General features: G+C 36.1%; 1 protein-coding gene across 8 annotated transcripts in view; it reads right to left on the bottom strand.

Annotated features, from left to right (window-relative positions):
- The window catches only part of LOC148829668 (ataxin-7-like protein 1), a 52,671-nt gene that overhangs the window by 26,152 nt on the left and 5,357 nt on the right, over nt 1-21,162 (bottom strand). For 2 of the 8 annotated variants that reach the window (XM_088923833.1, XM_088923832.1), the window contains exons 3-4: nt 20,541-20,645; nt 208-430 (exon numbers count right to left, since the gene is read on the bottom strand). In XM_088923833.1, the coding sequence (XP_088779959.1) occupies nt 208-430; nt 20,541-20,645 (328 nt within the window). Of the gene's footprint in view, nt 1-207; nt 431-4,973; nt 5,042-9,128; nt 9,411-15,598; nt 15,660-20,540; nt 20,646-21,162 lie in introns of those variants that run through there. The other 6 variants (XM_088923835.1, XM_088923838.1, XM_088923837.1 and 3 more) reach the window with 6 other exon arrangements.

The following is a 21,162-nucleotide window of genomic DNA, read 5'->3' on the forward strand; positions in this document are numbered from 1 at the left end:
ACAGCAGTGAAAATGCAAGAAGTGGCCTTTGAAGACAGTGAATGTCCAGGTGCATGAAGCAGTGTCTGTTGTAGCATCCACTGATGCAGTCTATTAAGAACAATAACCTTACCTGTTCAAGTTTATCATTACATATAGCCTAAATAAATAAAACATCAACAAAACATTTTTTTAATTATCAAAGCTACAGGGGCAGCAAGAACTCACCATGGTTTATCCCTGGGCACTTTCGAAGCAAAGACTGTGTGCTGCTGCTTATTAATGGAGGTATGCAGATTGTCTTTGGGCATTCTGAATGGCTTTGAGTTGCTGTTGACTGAGTTGTGGGTGACACAGACTTTGGGTTTCATCTGGGCTAATGATGATCTAGAATTACAGGGGGATGAAGCTGGTGATGGGGAAGGTTTAAACACAGAACCGTGTCTTCTTTCTGCAAAATGTAAAGACAAAAAATAAATGTCACAACATACCCGAAATTCATTGCATTCATAGCACATGTACAATAACATCCAAAATTCATAGACACTAAAGACTAAATATTTACTTCTGTGTGTGAATGGACATGTACATTACTAACAATTACCATGTAATAAACTCAAAAGGTGATCATTGTTGTATGTGAAATACATCACACACACTAATGAAACGATGGCTAATATTAAAGATGTTAAGAATTCTTTTTGATAGAGATACATTTTTCAATATTTTTTTATATAATCCCTTGCATGTCAAGACATCATGATGAAGTCCTTTACAATTAAAAACATAAGCAATAAGAATACACAATACAGCAAAACGGCAATACAGCCATGTAGTGTTATTTTTAAACATCAGGAAATGTGTTTTTAAAGGTCTTTTAAAACGGAGATGGAGAGTCTCAGGTACAACATGCCAGTTTATGTGCAGTTATGTAGAAATCCCTATCGTTCAACATCTCAGCATGGGTGCACACTGCAAAACCCAAAGTTAATGATCTGAGTTGTCAGAGTGGAGCCCAATAGCTCAGTAATTACTTCATGCAGCAAAGAGCTACATTATTAGGAGTACTGAAAAATAGGAGAGGGATCTGGGTGCCAGTCCAGGAAGAACAAAACAAGCCTAATGGACCTGCAGGACCTTCTGAACTGAATTCTGAATGTACTGAAGCTTGTTCGTATACTTAAGAGAGACCAGCACAGAGTTACAGAAATCTAATCTTCAGAAAACAAAGCCACGAATCAGTTTCTTGGCATCTCATCTTTTAGTTCACATAATACAGCCACAATCCTACATACAATCCTGAAAATACAGCTACAAAGGTAGTGGAAGGTACAGGAAGCCAGTTCCCAAAATTCAGAACCTGATACAGTTGTACCATTCAAGGCTTTCCAATCCAGGTACTCAAAAGAACAATATTCAGTTCCTTGCAGGCATCGTATTTTAAAACTGAAATGGTAATAAAAACTATAGCTCACCCCCTTGCTCCAAAGAACAGGATGTTTCTACAAAGCACACAGCAAGGTAAGCAACCTGGTTTAACAGACAGCATTTTGGCTGATGCCTCATTTTAGTTTCAAGATCACTTGTACATCAGGCTTATTTTACAACAAAGCCTTAAATGAGCTGAAAGACTGAATAAAGACTGAATATTTCACAAAACTACCTTCACAAAAGCTGCATAAAAAGCCTTGAGCCATGCAACCTAGATTTCAAAACACACTACACATTTCAGTAATGAATGCCAAAGCAGCAACAAAAGAATCTTAACTGATTAGAGCGAAAAACATTAATATTTGTAAATCCATGAGGTACACTGCCCAGCTAGAGCCCCTTAGTAAATACTTCTATCTCTGGATGATTCCTAAGTGGCCACAGATGTCATATACCTTGTATACTAAATGACAGGATTCTGGTTGATTTTCAAAAGAATCAGAGTGAAAAACAGTACTGCATTGATATTTCTCAGAGCTTTATAGAGCAGTGGTCCACAAGATGAATAAGAAGACTTGCATCCAGTAGAAACCACCAGCAGGTGAGAACTTCACAGCGGTCAGAGGTCAGGCAAAGCAAAAGGTAATCCTTTGAGTACAACAATGTTGGCACATACACAACACTTTAAGGTTGTTTGTAGGATTGTGCTCAAAGCTAGTTTTATAACCAGATGGTTCCGCATGATATTCTGACTGAAAACAAAAACTGAAGAACTTCCACGAAGAACTTACTAGACAATAGCAAACCAAAGATCAAACAACTATGTACAGTGTAACATAAAAAGAAAGAACTGAAGAAAAGTCTACTTTTCATCTAAAGGCGGCAGACATAAAAACTAATTGTCATGTTGTACAAAAAAGTGACAGTTTTTAAATGCTCCTTACAACTAATTCTCTTGCAGATAAAAATTACTATTAGCAAGTCACATTTCTCCTCAGTGCATTTCATCTGACAGTCTATCACCTGGTCTTTTGACTTGAAAGTTGCTAGTCTGTTCACAGAGGAACCTCATCTAACATTCCTTCAGAAGTTCAGTATAATTCATAGAAGCCTTTATTTCTTTCAAAGCAGACATTACTATTAAAAAATAAAGGCCTAATGTACACACATTGTAAAATAATGACAAGACAAAGAATTGCAAACTGTAACATTTACATTTTTGTAAGCATGAAAAGCATCTACAGAAAAACATGATTTAATAATAGTGATTAAACAAAGGAATGATCTGTTTTCCGAGACCAAGGCCTAAATGATTAATAAAACTTGTTGATATGAATGTTGCAATTCATTTGAGGTTCATTTACATGTTAAAGTACTGTATATGCAAAGTAACTAGTTATTGAACCAAACATATCATCCAACACAGTACTTATCAAAGTCATAATTACTAATATTTCAAAACGTTTCGTTTAGATGGTAAATCTATTAATGTCTTGGTACAGCTATAATTGCATTATTTCATAATCAGTCCTACCATGACAGATTTAAATCACAGCCTGCTATCTCTGGAAACGACATCACATGGAGCTGTGCAGAACAACAAACTGGAGTGTGGCACAGTACACCCTGCTGTCCAAAAAATTAGTCATCAATATGGCTCAAAGCCAAATACCAGATAAGCTGCAGCAGCTCCTGATTCAGTTTACAACAGCACTAGGCTTCAAACTTCATGAGGATATCAAAATAAAAATAAGCAATGATTATACAATTAAGTACATTTTCATATAAGCTTTGTTAGAAATCAGAAGTGAATTATGAAAATGGTGATTATGACTTGACCTCTGTGTCCAGTGTAATGAATCCAGTTACTCTGTTTTCTATAAAAGATATAATTGATATGTAGCCACAAGGAAAAAAAACTATTTGCATTATTCATCAGTATTATTTACTTCTAAGGATATTTCATGGAAACTCTTAATTACTCATTATAGATATTGCTGTGACGTTTGCTGAACAAAATTTCTCAGAGCAAGATATAGTGAACTGATAAAAGACACTGGGAGTGCATTCTTAACTTTAAAAACTCCTAGGACTTCTACAGTTTATAGAATAAATGCCATTTGTCATCTGGTAGCTTTGCCAAAAGACAACTTGCATTTGTTTTAGATATCAGACTCATTATCTTCATCCTGCTTCTATACACATTTTAAATTTGGAATCAGCTACACATGTAGTTATATTAAAGAGTAACACCCCTTTCTAACAACTTGCACTCCCCAGTGAATTCCCTGACCTTTTAATTTTCTGGGAGTGTGTGTCCCGTAAAATCAATATGATATTATACATAAGGAATATGTTACATACAACTAATATACAGCAGTTTCGGCTTTACATTTTTTTTCCCTTGGATGTTTAAGTGATTCTCTAATATTGAGTGACGAGTGATCCCCTGGAAATTTCTACCTCTGTGGAATCCTGCAGGGAGTGAGACTGCTTATTAATCAGATTCAATTTCGTGAAGTAACATATAACTGAGAGTGAGCCCATACTGTAAATGCACGAAATATCAGGTCTGTCATTTGATGACACAGAAAATGACTAGGCAAGCCAGGCAAAACATCTTCACATGCCGATACTGCTGGCTGGAGGGTTGCAAACTCCTGCACCATAAAGCCCATCCCAAAACTAATAATCTCTGCACCAAGAACACTACTTTCACATCACACTCCCTGCAGACAACACATCAACGCAGCTACCACTATATACAGTAGGCTGCAAAATACTAGATGTACTGTACTTTACCATTGATACCTGACTCAAAGACGTCACATACTAGCTCATAAAGCGCACAAGATAAACCTTCTGATTATTTTCTGTGTTCGCAATTCTTCCGTGTGGGCCAAGCTGAGCTTTTCTGAACCACCTGTAAAGGAAAAATGACAAATCCAGCACTGGACAGCAGGGTTCCAGTGGGTTGAAACAAAAAGATTCTGGTCAGCAAAATGCTGCCATTAAGTGCAAGGCTTGTCATTTGTGATAGGCCTGAGGTATAAACGACTTCTTTAACCCCCATTTTAATCAGGAAAATTAATTTTCAGAATCGGAAGAATGAAGCATCCAACTGAGCATCTCCTTTTGTGAAGATTTCAGAAAAAAAATAGTTAACTTTTTTGGGGATGTTTAAGCAAAAAATAAAAACTGACAATCTGTTTTGGTAACAGCAACATAATCATCCTCTTCACATATTAATTAAGCTTATAAATTATATACTGTCAAAAAAATTAAACTGTGGAAAATAAGGAATAAATATCAGGTTATACTCTAAGTCAAACATGAATGTAATTAAACTGGCCGTTAATCAGTGCAGCAGCATCCCAACTGCAGTGGCTTTGCAAATGTGTAAAATGGTGAAATGGAGTTTACATGAATTTAATTTACATCTGTTAATTGGTTTAAAAGTGTTAGTTAATTCCATTAAAAAAAAACATTTGATGTTTATTTTATACAACTCAGTTGATCAGTACAGTAAAATGATCAGTATAGTAAAATGCCATACAACTTACTGTTCCTGCTATGCATGGTTTTTGAAGGGCAGTCCTCTCTAATCACTGTGCAACTATTCCCCAGCTACCTGTAGAGCCAAAGGGTTGCACATCATAAAGAAATAGATTAAATTCTGCTAGTTAAAGTTAAAACACTCGTGGGGGCTTTATTGTATAATATAGACATACGGGCACATACTGCACACAAGTGTATGTTTCCTCTCGCTAGAGAAAAACAATGAGGTTGCCTTTTATTATTCTTCTGTATTGGACTGCTGAACTAGAAATAGTCTTCATCTGACTTGCATTTTAAAGCCATACAATAATGTTCAGATATGAAAAAACTTAAATCAATCCAGTGATAACATACTTTGATGTTTTCCTCCCCAGTAATAGCCGATGTTTGGTGAGCGTTCTGGCACACTATGGCTGCCGTCACATCATCCAGGTGGGGGCTACAGTACATTACTTGTAAAGCCCTTTGAGTGAAGTGTCCAGAAAAGCGCTTTATAAGTGTAAGCAATAATTAAATTATTATTATTAAATGCAAGTAGGATATAGTGTCTAATATAATGAGAAGGATATTTAATGAGAGCAGGGTTACACCCTTGTGGAAAGATCTCATCAGCTCTCAGAAGCAAAGGCTGCACCTGTTCATGACTATTCACAACTAAGCAAAACTGGGTTGCTGCTTTGTTGGCGACCCAATGTTAGGTGGCACACTTCAAAGACAGTGTTTACGTTACCTCCTTGATGTTCATGGTTGAATCTTTGCTTATTTGTGCATTTATTCAGTAATAGTGCTTACCAGTTTACCAGGCCACTCAACTCATAGTAAAAAGTAATTGTCAAATTACAAAGTAATTCAGTCAGTGCCCTGAACGGATTTATGTTTTCCATAGCAAAGGTGGTGACTATTTTTAATTAACATATTTTATTTTGATTTAGTTTTTGGTTACATTTAGTTTATTCCCTCAATAGAAGTGTTCAGTTGCAGCATTCAAGTTTTTATTAAAAATATGTGCACACATCATTAATACTTCGACAAATGGGACATCTTAGGAAGGGGGAATACTTTTGCAAGGCACTTTTGGAAATTAAGCTATTTAGAAATTCTTAGGAAAGAAAGGTGCTATATAAAGACAACTATATCTAACAATATTATACACAGTTGACACTTTTAATTATATATATTTGTCAACCTCTAACTTAATCATATTTTTCATTTTATCTAAATAGCTTTATAATAGCTGCTATTTACAATGCAATCGATAAGATTACACAATGAAAATTATAAAGCAAAGACTAAGAAGATACAAAAGATAAATATAATAAAAAAGCTTTTCTAAAAAAAGTACATATTTGGACTAGACGTAAAAGCGGTTTCTTTCAGTGGAAACACACAGTAAACTAGAATCAGTTGAGCGAAAGTCTTGTGTAAGGAAATAAACAAATAACATTATCCCCAGATACTGGGAAGCCATATGATAAGAGTCTTGAACATAAGCAAGATTTTAAAATAAACTCAAAACCTGACATGTGATGAATTACCTTAGAGAAGGCAGAAATGCGATCTAAGAGGAAAGATGCACCTGAATAAGCTGCCAAGAGCAGATCATTAGCAACTTTAACAAGACTGGTTTTACTGCTATGTAACTGTCTGAAAAGTGAATAAAATGGTTTGAAATGTTTCCACAAAAAATAAAGAAAATGGTTTATTAACTCTGTCAAACCACAACTGTGAAGTAGTTGTACTAATGAAATTAATCTGAATTATTTTACATGGAACTGCATGTTGCATGACACCAAACCACCTTCTAAATATACTATGCTCCAGATAACTATTTACATATTTTAACACTAATGGCAGAGATCATTTAAAATAAATCTTTGCTTGAAATAGTTATAAAAATCAGGCTGAAACTACAGTGTAATTAAAAATAAATATTCAATTAAATACTGAACACGAAAATGAATGCACTAATAAAATTGACCAAATCAGTCAAATTGGTTAAAGATTTAGAACATTATTAGATAAAATGGAATACAAAGCCTCAAAAAATCAAATCAAGAAAAACATCAGTAAAAAGACGAAAACAACTCCAAATGTTACTACTTATTCCCATTTTATTTGGCTGATGCTTTCTTCCAATCAACTTACAGTTGCACTCTTTTAGTTGATATACTTGGCTCAAGCGTACAACAGCTGTGTTTCACCTGGGACTTGAACCCACAACCTCCCAGTTATGAGTCCAGCTCCCTAACTGCTGCTTTACACTGCTGACCAGATATAATTCACGAAAGATGTAATTTGCTTTTTGCCTTAAAGAATAATACTACTGTGTTTGGTTTTGTAAGAAACCATTCTTTACCAAAGTTTTGTGTATTTCCAGCATACATACACAATTCTTTCAATTAATGTACATAAACATACCATTGCATGTAACACCCGCCCCCACCTGTAGTGTATAGGTAAGTAAAATTAAGGGTATGCTCACATAGGACCATGTTGAGTGCAAGAGGCACTTATTATTATACACAGGGAAATGGGAATCTGGCATAAACTACCCAGCCATGTTGTTGAAGGTTTCTTTAAAAAAATACTTTGATGGGTTCCTCTGATTAATTTGCTATGAGCAAACAAATGAGCTTTCTGGGCGGAATAGCCTCCTCTCGTCAGTCACATCTCTTCTGATTGCATATTCGTCCACAGAGTTAGTAACTATAGGCCCCCTGAACAGAAACATTTTACAGATATCTATGCATGTAAGTTGACATTTCCAGCACCTCTAAGTTTAAACAAAAAGAAAAGAGCTGGTGGGTCACCCCCGCATCTCATAAGTGGTACCTTCCAAGTCATATAAATTTCAACTGATCTACAGTACGCTAGTTTTGTAATCAGAATATTAAATAACATAGGTTTGAAGTTATATTAAGTGACAATTCATTTTAAGCAGCAGAAAAATGCTTAAATAATAAATTATGTTTTAATTGAAAGCAGTACACATTTCATTTTAGACAGTAAATTGCTGTCTTGCAAATCTTGGTTTGTAAGGAGTGCAAACAGTTCTAAAATGTTGAGGGAGCTGCAACTAGAAATTAAATTACCATGAGTCATATTGCTCATAGAAAAAGTATTGTTTATTTTAACAAAGGCTTTGGATTCTTTGTTTTAATGAACCACCTCTTCTAGCAAGTCAAAACAATGCTTTTTAAAAGTTAACTGGCAAAGATCTTGGTTAAAATTCTTCTTCCTTATCTGCATAATTATGTAATCTATAAAATCCTAAAATTCTAATGAAAACCATAAGATCAAGAAACAATATAAGACATTATGCAATTCCCTGAGCTATCCCATCAGGGTAATTTGTAAAAGTCTGTAATAAAAACTTTGGATCTTAAAATCAATTGAGACTGGTTGTTGAGTGCACTATAGGCCACGTAGGATTTTCATCCAGAAACATATTACGTAATATTCATGTACCGTGTAGATTAAGACAAATGAGTATCTCTTTCAAGATATTCATAAAAGAGAAAAAAATGACAGAAAAATAAACATGATCAATTTAAAATAAATGTGTCATTTATATACAAATAGGAAAAAATCCCTCTAAAGCAAACAGTGTGACCACAAAAATCAACCCTTCTAAATGCATGTATTCTCCTCTTTAAACGTATTATATGGTATCACAATGATACATTTCACATTAATGTACAAATCACAATGACAGAGAAAAGTCTTTCTCCGAAAGGTACACTAAAACAAAACTCACTTCTGGCTAAAAGTTTGTACTGTAAAGGAAACGACTGGGGTTTCACTGTATCATGGCTTTTGTGCAGCCATAGGAAGTAGTGCAACGCAGCTTGAAAAAAAAATGTCAACCATCTTTTTAGCTAGGCAGAGTCAGACTCAAGAACTGAGGACTGTTTCTGAAGTGCTGCTATGAAACTGAAATGCCCTGTAGGTCATGGCTGCAGTAAACAACTTAAGCACTTCCCAGTGAAGCAAAATGTGAAAGACCCAGGTCCCGATGGATTTGAAACACTTTGGTTACACTCATAAATTAAATCAACGTTACAGAAAAATCACACAGGGAAAAAAAAGTATGTCAGCAACTGGGAACGAATTACAACACCCTGCCATTCGAGCAACAAATGCAAACTCAAGGCACTTACATGGGCACAGGCGGCCTGCCTGATCAGGCTGTGCAAAAACTGTAAACATGCTGCACCTCCCAGGGCTGGAGTACTTCAAAACGCCACACAGACTGCAACAGGAATCCTAAACTGACTGTCCATCGTAGCACTCATTCCACACAGCAATGGCATTATTCCTATGCCGGCACGTGCTGTTTGCAGCAGAAGTTAATCTCCAGAAGTCTGCAAACGTAAGTAGGACAGGCACTTATCAAACGCCCAAGTTTCAGGTCCTACTGTGACCAGGCAGCACAAGCTCAGAGAAAGATGGCCTGCTGCCAAGAATAACAAGCACAAAACGCTACTGCCTTTCCCTGTTTAGACATACGTTATCTATACAAGCGCACGTGCAACCCACACAAAAACACCAAGTCCTCTGGTGAAGCAGTTGTGCTAAATCCACACACCAAAAGTGAAAGTAAATCGTACACCACTCTACCCCCATCAACAGGGCAGGATTTCTGGAATGGAATGTTACTTGTTTATGACAGAATTAGTCCTCACTCTGTATTGTACGTACAATGTCCCAGAGGCTCTTTGCAAATTATACAACTGTACAGCTACACTTGGCACTCTGTGGAGCTGCTCTTTGTGCATGTGTCAAGCGTACAATTTATAATGGAAGAAAAACATTTGGCATCAAACATTTATCTTTATAACCTTTTAGCAGCAAGATGAAACAAAAAAACTATAACTATAAAGAAACCCCCATACTCTGAATGTGCAATAATATTTTGAATTACATCAAAAATAAAAGTCCAAACTACAATGATTTTATTCTGAAGAAACTCTCAAAATATAGGAACATTAAATGGAATTTCCAGAGACATGGATACCATACTTAAATGCAAGCTTAAATATGAAGAAATTCTTCAGCAAGTATGAAACATGATACAAGTGAAGAAATTCACACAAGAGTATGTCTACAACATACACTGGGTTCAAAAACTTTCAAAAGGTGAATCTTAAAATGCTACAGGCATTCGTAAGGCAGGCTGTACACAGAATTAGGTGTGCACCCCACTCAACAGCCAGTTACAGATCAGAGACTCTATACTAATGTTTACAAAAAAAACCTTTAAAAAATCATGAAGAATTCTCTGTAGAGAGCAGTGAACCACTGTACAGAGGCCACAGGACTAATGAAATCTGACCATAAAGAAGATGGTTTGGTTTTTATAAATTACACTAACTCGTGTGACTCATAGTCAACAGGGTAGTGGGATGCTTACCACTGCTTCCTTACAGCTCCAAGGTGCTGAGCTCAACGCTGGTCTTAGGCTGTACATGCAGAGTTTGCACATTTTCCCTGTGCTTATGTGGACCTTCTCCCAATTGGACAGTTTTTGCTCAATGATACGTGGCTTAGGTTCCATTAATAAATATTAGTATTTAATTTAGAATATCGTGCACAAATTTGATCACCACATTATATAAAAGAATACTGCTGCTCTGGAAATCAAACTGGGCAATAGCTATCAGATACATTCCAGGGCTTAAGGGAATGTTCTACTTGAACTTGAACTTTATTGCCATACGTAACCGGTACATGTACTGGTACAATGGAATTCTTCCTTACAGAAAGTCTCTCGATTGTTAAAACAAGTGTAAAAACACAAAGTGCAGACAGTGCATTAAGACAATATACAAACAAACAGTAGACAATGTACAAGTAAACAGTTTGAATGTAAACAATGACTGCAGATGTGCAATAAATAAGAAATTATAATTTTCTTATATATATAAATATATAAAGAGGTGTGGGGGGTATGGAACAAAAAGCTGGTTGAAGCTGATACCCTGGCTTCCGTCAAGAAATGCCGGGAAGAGAACCCGACTATCTACTAATTTGGCTAGAAGGGCTAGAGGATATAAGCAGAGTCTGCCCTCTACACCCTTTTTTGTTGTTGTTTGAAGTCTCAGTCCTTGAATACTTTCTGCTCCTTCTAGCCTGAAATGCATTGTCGTCCCAGAATTGAGCTTTTCAAAATATTCCTTTCAATGTGGAAACACTGATTAGACTGGAAATTCAACATTGATCAGTTGTATCTATTACCCTATGAAAATGCAGACTGTTTCCAAACCTATGCTGAAAAATAAATTACTGTTATACAGGATACAAGGTACTGAATCTTCTGCAAAGTCTTAATACGCTCTGAGTACAGGAAAGTGATTCTCCTCTACATACGTATTATTATTATGGTACATATGCTGTAAATTGTGATAACGTCATAATAAATAGCAAACTGCATAAACGTAAAAAGCAGGGGCCCGGGAATCTAGTTAATTGCCCCATTCAATTCACATACATCTATGACAAAGACTATGATGAATTTTTCTAAGCTGTTCACTTAGACAATTTCTACAACAAGCACTTTAAAAATGCAAAGTAAAAATGTACTTCTTGAATAACTCCCATGAATATTAGCTTCTACGATTGCACCTAAAGAACATGCTAATTTTAAAACATTTAGCTATTAAAAATGTGCAATGTTGTAGCACCATCTGCTGGACATTTTTAAAATGTCATGTTGTAGTGTTACTGTATTGCTGTACATTTTCACATGCGAAACGGGCCTACTAAGTAAAACACATTTTGCATTGCTGCATGATTGCCAATGTAACGCATGTAGCTCTCGCTGCCCCTGCCAGGATTCGATCCCGAGTACTTGAGGGCCCTGAGCACACACAGCACCACCAACCTGGACAGCAGGCGTCCAGTTTCACACTATCTGTAACGTGACATCTGTAACTGGCTCAGCTCTGGTACTCCCACACGCACATTAAAGATTCAACGAGTTGTTCATACCCTCCTGTCATCAGAACTGACTGCAACAAGCCTACCTCTCGGCAGGAGGTGGCTCATGAGGCCTGAGCACATGGAAAAGCACAGCGGAACACAAGATATCATGCAAGAAGACTTTATTTTAGTAAAGGTCTTCACTATTTACAACACAAATCCCTACTCTAAACCCACCCAACAACAGCTACCACTGTGAATCACTTTATGTACCAAACTAGTAAATTAAACTGAAGTGAGAATGTGGCTCTCAGCCCTTCGACCTTTAATTAATCTATTAATGCACCACATGTGAACGGTTACCTTTCAATATTCCAACTTCTCAATCTAATGATTAAAAAAAACTCATCAGGACAGTTTTTAACATCTTTTAATACTTTTAATACAGTTGTCCACAAACCGGTAATAAGTAAAACCCCAGACACAAATCTATGCAGGTCACTGAACCCGAAAACCTTCTTATTGCTATCACTAATTGTTAAAATATTATGTTTGCTGTTTTTTCTACTGTTTGTATCCTCCCACTGAGGATGCAATTTATTTAATGGAGTTACCGTCTTGAAAACTATATACCCTTCCTTCTCATTGTACATGAAAAATAAGTTGTTCTGTTTTTGAGTGGGATTTTAAGGCCACTTTTTGTCTCATTGTGAAAATCAGGAATTAGCAATACCTGCTTTAACTTTTAGTAAAAGTGAAATAAACTTTTTGCTAATCTACACCACTAAATATGAAATATTAATTCAATGGTACTTCAATTCTGTCAATAAATGGACTTCAATTTACAAATCTGAGAAGGTCACCACTGGCCGTACTTATTCAAAAAGAACACCGAAAAGGTAACAAATGAGATGCTGTTCAGCCACTGTAGCTCATTTGGTAGTTAGTAGCTAATTGTTACAAAGTTCCTATTCAGCTTTTTATTGTGAAAAGCCAGGGTATTGGTTTCCACAACATGGCTGGGTAGCTTGTTCCACACTCCCACAACACTTTGTGTAAACTAGTGCATCCTGTTGTTTGTTTTAAATGCACTTTCATATGTGCCACTTGTGCCTTTTGGTTCGTGTTTCGCTGCTGATTCTGAAGATGTCCTCTGGGTTGACATTGTCCATACCTTTGAGGACTTTGAATACTTGCATCAAGTGCCTTCAAAGAGATATTCCAGACATGATGTCCAGACACTTTAAATTCCAGCTGCTGTTTTCAGTTTTAAACACCCTTGTTCTTCATTTCTCCTCTTCTTTTACAGATAATCTGTAATGGATGCAGTCCTTTTATATACTATAGAAATTTTACTTTATTATATAAAGGTGATGGCAACACTTTGTAACTTAACAGTATTTGCACTTATAAAACATCATGCTGCCATCCAAGTTGAACCCTATAAAACACTTAACGCCACTTCATAACATTTCCCGTGGTTTAGTCTTCTAGACCTAAGAAATCAATTATAACAGCGGAATATTTTAAGTTGATTTGTATTTTTTGAATATTTTAGTTTGATCTACCAGTGAAAGAAAACACAAATAAGAAATGAAGAGGGCTAGAATATTGCAGCTTAGTTTTTTGTTGCAAGCCCAATGATTTGTTTCATTCTTTATTAAGATCATTCAACATATATCAAACACTGTCTTTTCAATGAAATAACCTTTTCTCTTACATTTCACTTAGAAATCACCCTTACTCTACTGCAGCACAATGTGTTAGGCAGTAAAAACATTTAAAAAGTCACACTGAAGCTCTAGTCCCATATTTTACTATATGAAACAACTTTGGGTTGTGCTACTTTCAGAATCTATTTACCCGTGGCAGAAGTGTTTATTTCATTAAAACTATTTTTGTCTGTACAGTGCGGTCCTTACTGTACGAATTCTTTCAGCCACAGGAGTCCACAGACCTGCGCTATTAAACATATTATGTGAACATACATTGCACCACTATATTAGGAGTGACCCACTCTGGCCCTCAGGAGCAACAGTATACCAGGTCTTGCAGGATATCCATCCTTAAATCATCCATTTGTACATGTGTGGAACATATGAGATTTAATCAATTTAGTCAATCAATTGAATTAAAACAAGCAAACTGTGGCTCTTGAGCCCTACAGGTTGATGGAATTTTCCTTGAAAACATCTCAATAGCTATTTATTGCACAAATCACCTGCTTCAGAGGACAAGACAAAAATGCCGCAAGTGATAAGAAATAGATTTAAAGGTAACCCATAAAACCTGTGGCGGTCCATGACCAGAGGTGGGAATCCTGCACTATGCATGGCTTTCTTATTTTAGACTTTTCATTCACAAGTAAACCACTGACAAAATGATTTTCACTTGGACTAACTTTGTTTCTTTTCTTTGTTTTTTCCCAGGTTGACAGGGATCTTCAACAAAAGCACAATGGGTCACAAATGCGGGAAGACTGTTTAGCCCATCAAGCATGTTTGCACGCTATACAGTAATCAGACTCAAAATCCTATCCACCTGTTTTATGAAAAGTGGGCAGTTATTTCCAAATACCCACATCTCCAAGAGTACTCTTTACAGGCCTCTCACATTACTAGAACACCTCTTTACCTCCTGTAATGGTATATGATCTCCCTCTCTCTTCCAGGTTAAGTTTCATTGACTATTCTTTACAGATGGAAAGCCTGGGCCAGACCCAGAGTAGGGATTTTTGTGTAGAAGGGATTTTGGTGTGCATTTGTAAGTAAAGGAGGGAGGATTCTCAGTTACATATGACAAAATGTGAAAACAGTCTTAGGTTGAACAGTTATTTACAATCTTACAAAAAATTTAGATTGGTAATACTGAGCTGCTGTATTGTTTTTTTACTGTATATAGCATTTTCTCACCAGATTTGTTGTAGACAGTATTTGTCATTTAATTAAAGGTGTTATGGAACACTGCACGAAGCAACACAAAGTATGTTGTCAGATCATTTCACTTTACTGTAATGTGAACTTTATTACAGTATAATATATGACAGCACCTGGAATAATACTGAACCTAGCAGAGGATAAAACACTATCCAGCTACTTACAGAGCACATGTGCACATTAAGTTAACTTAATCAACAACGTTTAAGATTGATTTGTTCCTTACCTAACTTGACTTCCAAGTGTAATATAACATCAGCATCATGACAGATGATGAAAAAATAAAGCATTTTGTTGTCGTTACATTTTGCATCACAAATGTAGAAACGATGCAAAGCTTTATAGAATGCTGAAAAAACTGTAATTATTAGAGAAAAATCTAATATAATGCATTGGTTATTTAAACAGAAAATGTAATTGGATTACTTTTTGTTAAAACACAACTAGTGATGTGATGCACCACAGTGTGTACTGTATCACACAGTGGGAGATCCACCATGTACTACTGTGTGTGTCTATCCTGTTACAGGATCAGAGATGATTCTGTCAAACCCATTCTTCCTCAGAGGAACATAAAATCTGCCACCAGTGTGTTAACAATGAATCCTGTTCTTTCGATCCTGATCAAAAGTAGCAATAGAAATGTGCCCAAGCGGATTCAATGTGCAACCTCTCTCAGACTGGACCACTGGAAGTCATGACCGCCCTTCCAATTACATTTATCAGCCATACTTACAATACTACAATATGAAAATGGAGTGTGTTATAATAACCTAATTTTGTCTCACTTTCCCACTCGTGTAGATGTCGAGTTCTATGGTCCCACATATGATCCTGAAATACAGAAGTTTGCAAAAGTTCAACAGGATTTGGTAGTGAACTACTATATTTCACTTTCCCAGTTCATCAGTATTGCAGGACTACTGTGTCTATATGTGTTATAAAAAAATGGTATTTTGTCATCTTTTAATTTTCTTTAATATAGGATACATGCAGCAGTGATTCTGTATATTGTAACTTCCTGAGTCATTAACTGAGGTCAAAATAGTTTAGCCTAATAAAGCAGAAAGCGTCAGAGACTGCTGATGTTACAGAAACTAAGTCTAAGTTTAGTTTATTAAAATAACAATTATATGCTTCCTTTAGCAGTATAAAAAGAGTTATGCATTGGAAATTTTCTTAGAAAATAGTGTATTAAAGAAAGAAAAGCTAATGCTTCCCGAACTCTCAATATATTTTACGACACTTTTTAGAAAGAACTTCAAAGCTTTTTGCTTCTTGCTTAAAGCAGATTACTGCATTAGGTTTATACTATGCCACTATAATTAGAATTGCAATATGTAACTATTTTTTACAAGTTTACTATCCTCCATCCTATCATTCAATTGTATTATTGGCTAAGCTGACTTGGATAAAGAATAAACTTCTAATACTCTATTATATCATGCAATCATAAGCTATATTCCTTTGGATAAAGCATAAACCATAACATTGTTACTCTGCTGCTCACAAAGAGCTCATCAATATCAATAACACCAAGATGGAACCATCCTATTTCTATATTGTTCCACATATTCAAAATCGGGACAAAGTTAACAAATGAATCCTTCACAACATAACACTATAAATAATTAAGGAACACAGCCAATCACAATTGCTCAGGAAAACATGATCACAAATGGTTTTTAATATATGCAAGCCTTTAACGGATGCCAAACACAGCTTTAGGTGTCACTATATTGAGCAAGTGATTATTATTTCATGATCGTGTTGGGGATGTCCCAGTGCATGAGAGATCAGTGAGAATGCAATGTCCCAGATTTTATTTGCTCGTGAAGTCACAACCCAGCACATGCATGACTGGAAACGGGAACATGCTCTTCTTACAGGCACTTAACAAGTTCAGTACAAGTTCACAGCCCTCACATGTTATACGGCCCAAAATCTGTGCATTTCATGAGCCAGGGGATCCTGGATAATATGTCATGATTGTGATCATGATATGGGATAGTAATAATTTAACTTTTATAGAAAAGTAACCATAAAACACATGTAAGTCCTATGTTTAACTTTCTGAAAATGTTTTTGATAATTTGTCGTCTAGGCCAAGGGTATCCAGCCCTGATTCTGGAGTGCTGCCTTCTGGTTTCTGGTTTTCACTCCATCTCAGATCTTTATGGCTTAATTGAACCAAATAAGTGGACATCACCCAGTGCATTTAGTTCAAAATTTTACTTTTAGCTAGTAAAGCCCTACACACCAAATCCCCACAATACTTAGCATCCCTCATCGCTCCCTATGCGAGATGCTCCACACTCTGCTGAGGCTCATCTTTTTGAAGCACCTTCTTACAGGTACAAGCACCTTGTTGTGCACACTTTCAGCTGCCTTGCTCCAACAACTCAGGAGCTTACTGCCTAAAAATCTGAGAAATGTACACTCTTTCGCAGTCTTTAACTCCACACTGAAGATTTATCTGTTTAGTCAAGCTTATGATTAATGTATGCCTTTTCCTCCTTTTCCACCTTTTTTCTCTCTTATCTTTTTTACTTTTGTTCACTGTTATTTGGATGGTTTACCCTGTAAAGAGCCACTGACACTGTTGGTGTGCATGGGCGCTGAAATAAACACTTGTATCCTTGTTGAATCCTTGACAAGAAGTCACAATATTTGTTTTGTCCAGGTCTTGATCAGGAGCTCATTAAAAGGTGCCTCTAAAACCTTCAGGGACCCTGCATTTGTGCAACACGTTTGCCTACCCATGGCTAGGCCTCCCCATGCAATATGAGTTTATATACATGTGTACTTGTACAGATGTGAACACATTTTACTATACACTAGTTACTGTATGTAGTTTGGCTTGACAATTCTCATGATGAAAACTCTCTCCAGTTCTTGTTTTTCATTCTGAAACCGCTGAAGGAGCATGTTTTGTACCTCGCCTCAATTTAATCGACAGTTCCAGGAACCTTTGAGACACCAAAACAATAAAATGGTCAGGTGGTAAACCTCTGGTTCTTTTCTGGCAGATTTACGATCTGGGTGGCAGTTTTGCCATTTGTATAGCTCACAAATGGGGTACGTGACATTACTAGTCAGCAAAGGATATTTCTGGATGGATATTAAAACCCGTATATAAAAAACCTTCTTATATTTTGCATAATTGTCACTAACAATTTGATGAAAGTGTTTAGAATCATTAAACCAAACAGTGTTCATTTGTATTCACTTGTCTACCAAGGATAGTAATTTTTGGAATTCCTGAAAATTTAACAATCCTTTCCAAACCCAGGTTGGTTTTTATGAATTCAGACTAGTGAAACCTACAGTTACAAATACATTGGCACCCTCCATCTCAGATGTAAAACTTATTACATGTAAAAAAATAATTTGTTAAATTATAATATTTCACAATGACATCTCTTCTAGGTTTAGTGAACACTCACACATCTTAACAAGTGACAGTTCAGATTCCTAATCACTTAACTAATTTAAGAAGCAAGGTACGAAAAAGTGATTCTACATCTCTACACAAACTCCATTATCTTTAAACCATTCTATAGAAAACAGAGAGTACAGTACAAAATGATAAAGGGGATAAAGTGCAACTTTGTATACCTCAATCAGTATAGTTCCCACTTTACAGAATCATACCCCTAGCCTTGATATTTCCCTACTTCACTTGCCTGCCATTTCTATGCCTGTGTATGCCTGGTGTTTTCCAGGAATTGGGAACTGTTACAAAGACACTAAAATGTGTCAAACGAAAAAGTAAAAAGTATGAACCATGGAAAGACCTTTGCGAAAGAAATTGCAAACAATTTACTTAAAAGTTTTTGTGTTAGTTATCACTTAGAATTGCACTAAACTTTTTCATGCCCAAAATTTTCCAACTTTCCATCTTAAGACTATGTGCATGTTGGACATCCACCAGGAACAGAAAAGTATAGCAACCATGTAAGTTAACAGTACTCGCATTTCTCGCAACCTCTGACTTAGCACTTAACATTAAAGACACAAAGTCAGGCAATCTTGCCGTAATACCGAATTTACATAACTGTGATGTTGTATCAAATCACTAGAGTGAACTTTGCAGCTTGTGTTGACAATGAGACAGTCGTACAGAGAGTACAGTATACATTAAGTAAACATTAGAAAAGCAAATGATGCACCCTCACAATATAATAACAGTGTTCAAATTTGTAATCTAATTCAATTTCTACCAAATGTACGGAAAAAGGTTTCTTATTTGTAAAAGCAAATTTTATTACACTGAACCATTACGCTGAGCTATTAAATAAAGAGCTAGACTGTTTCAATACTAAACCGCAAAGTATTGCATAATACCAGCTAAAATCCATTTTTAAAATCCATGTTTAATTTTCCAGTCACCAACTACACCCGTACCTCTTTTTACAAATTTTCTTTTTATGAAAATTAGATAGTACGAAGCATGTGAATTTTTTCCCACATTTCGACTAACGAAACCCAACTCGAAACTAGAAAGAACTACTACGAAGAAACATTTCAAAATCTCTGCCAAATATAGAGAGTGAAGAGGAAGGCGACACGTTTCATATCGAGCATTTGCAACAGATTCCATTAACCCACTATCACTCACCCTCTAGTATGGGTGAGTGTTGGCACAGAACCTACATATTGGCACAAGAGACATGTGTGATACAGTTCACCACGTCTTGCTTTGTGCGTTGTTCGCTGTTGTGTGTGCTCTTTTGGTAAGAATATTAATGGTGTAGACTTCATCATGGACCCTAAAGGTGTTTAGAAAATGAAAATTGTGAGTGTGTGTCATTACACAAAACGCAAATGAAGTGGATATTGTACAGGACAACACTGTACTTAAAGTAAAAAGTAAGTCTGAAAATTAAGACTGAATAACAAAATAAGTCCGTCCTGTGACAAACAGTGACGGAACACTTCTAGATTTAACTCTATGAAAAAAACTGCACACAATTTACTGACAATTGTCTTAAATTCATATCATAGTGCAGTGTTCGCATCACATTTCACTAATCCACTATCACTCACCCACTAGTATGATTAATGATGTGTGACTAGGGAAGCAGTGTTTTTCATTACAAAAAACACAAACCACAGTGTTAACGTGATTGTTTCGTTTTTCATTTTTTGGTGAAAAAAGTAAAAGTAGGAGGGACATTTTTGGTGTCCAGAACAGATCGTGCTTTTTCCCCATAAACAATAATGAAAGTAGGTTTTTCTTTTTACTAATTTTCGCTATACAAAAGGGTTTCTGGGAACTAATTGCATTCGTAAAAAAGAGCTACGGGTGTAATTTTGTATTGCATACCCACCCAATTTGGAATTCCAATTATGTCTTGATGTCGGCAACGACCCCTGTACCCACAAGGGGGCAGTAGTGTAGACAGGCTCTTCTAACACACCTCTCCACCAAGCGATTCATCTTTCGCTACAAACCACTGTAAGTCATGCAGTGAAAAACAAGTGGATCAACGCTGAATGGTGGAGAGGTGTGTTCCTCACTATTGCCTCTGCAGGACGTCACAGGGATGTTACAGCTGAAGCTGTGACTAATCCCACTCTTACTCTGTGGGCGACACTGAGCTAATTGTGCCTCACTACTTGAGATGTCCTGGTCACAGTCAGCGATTGACTCAATGTACTGAATCAAGTCAGTTCTGATCCCTCAAAGGCTTGAATTATTTAAATACTCACCACAATGCGTCTGGAAAACCTGGGGTTTTACTACTTGGTTGCAGATATTGCATACAACAAGAAAAAATTCATCATGTGCTGGATAATGGCCAAATAAGTGCATATCTGAAAAAAGAACACACACATCATTCAGTAAATACGCTATCTAGGATCCACTTGGTCAATCATTTTTGAAGGTTTTTAATAATACATGAAGACTTCCAAAATTGAGAAGGTAGACACAGGTCTTTGGGTAATAATGCAATAACACAGGTCAACTCAAAAATCACAAGTGGTTCTGAAACAAAGCAAATGTTTAAGGATGTTGTATTTTAAAGTGGTAATTTCCTATATGTACAGTCAAATGTATTTTATATACACAAAGATTACCTGCATCCATTTTAATAACATCTGTATTTGCATGTTCACGTAAAGAAAATATATCATTATGAATAATACTCCTTCAATAAAATTACTTTAGAAAAAGTGATATGATGAATGGACAAAATGATTTCACAAAATGTCTTAATATACCTCCATGAATAAGATTCTTCAGCAAAATGGATAGCTAATCATAGGCCCCAAACCAGTCAACCGTTAGACAGTAACACAATGTCATATAGTTCAATTTCAAAGCCAGAAA

This window comes from Atractosteus spatula, chromosome 8 (genome assembly GCF_055471065.1).
Source record: "Atractosteus spatula isolate fAtrSpa1 chromosome 8, fAtrSpa1.hap1, whole genome shotgun sequence".
NCBI lineage: Eukaryota > Metazoa > Chordata > Actinopteri > Semionotiformes > Lepisosteidae > Atractosteus > Atractosteus spatula.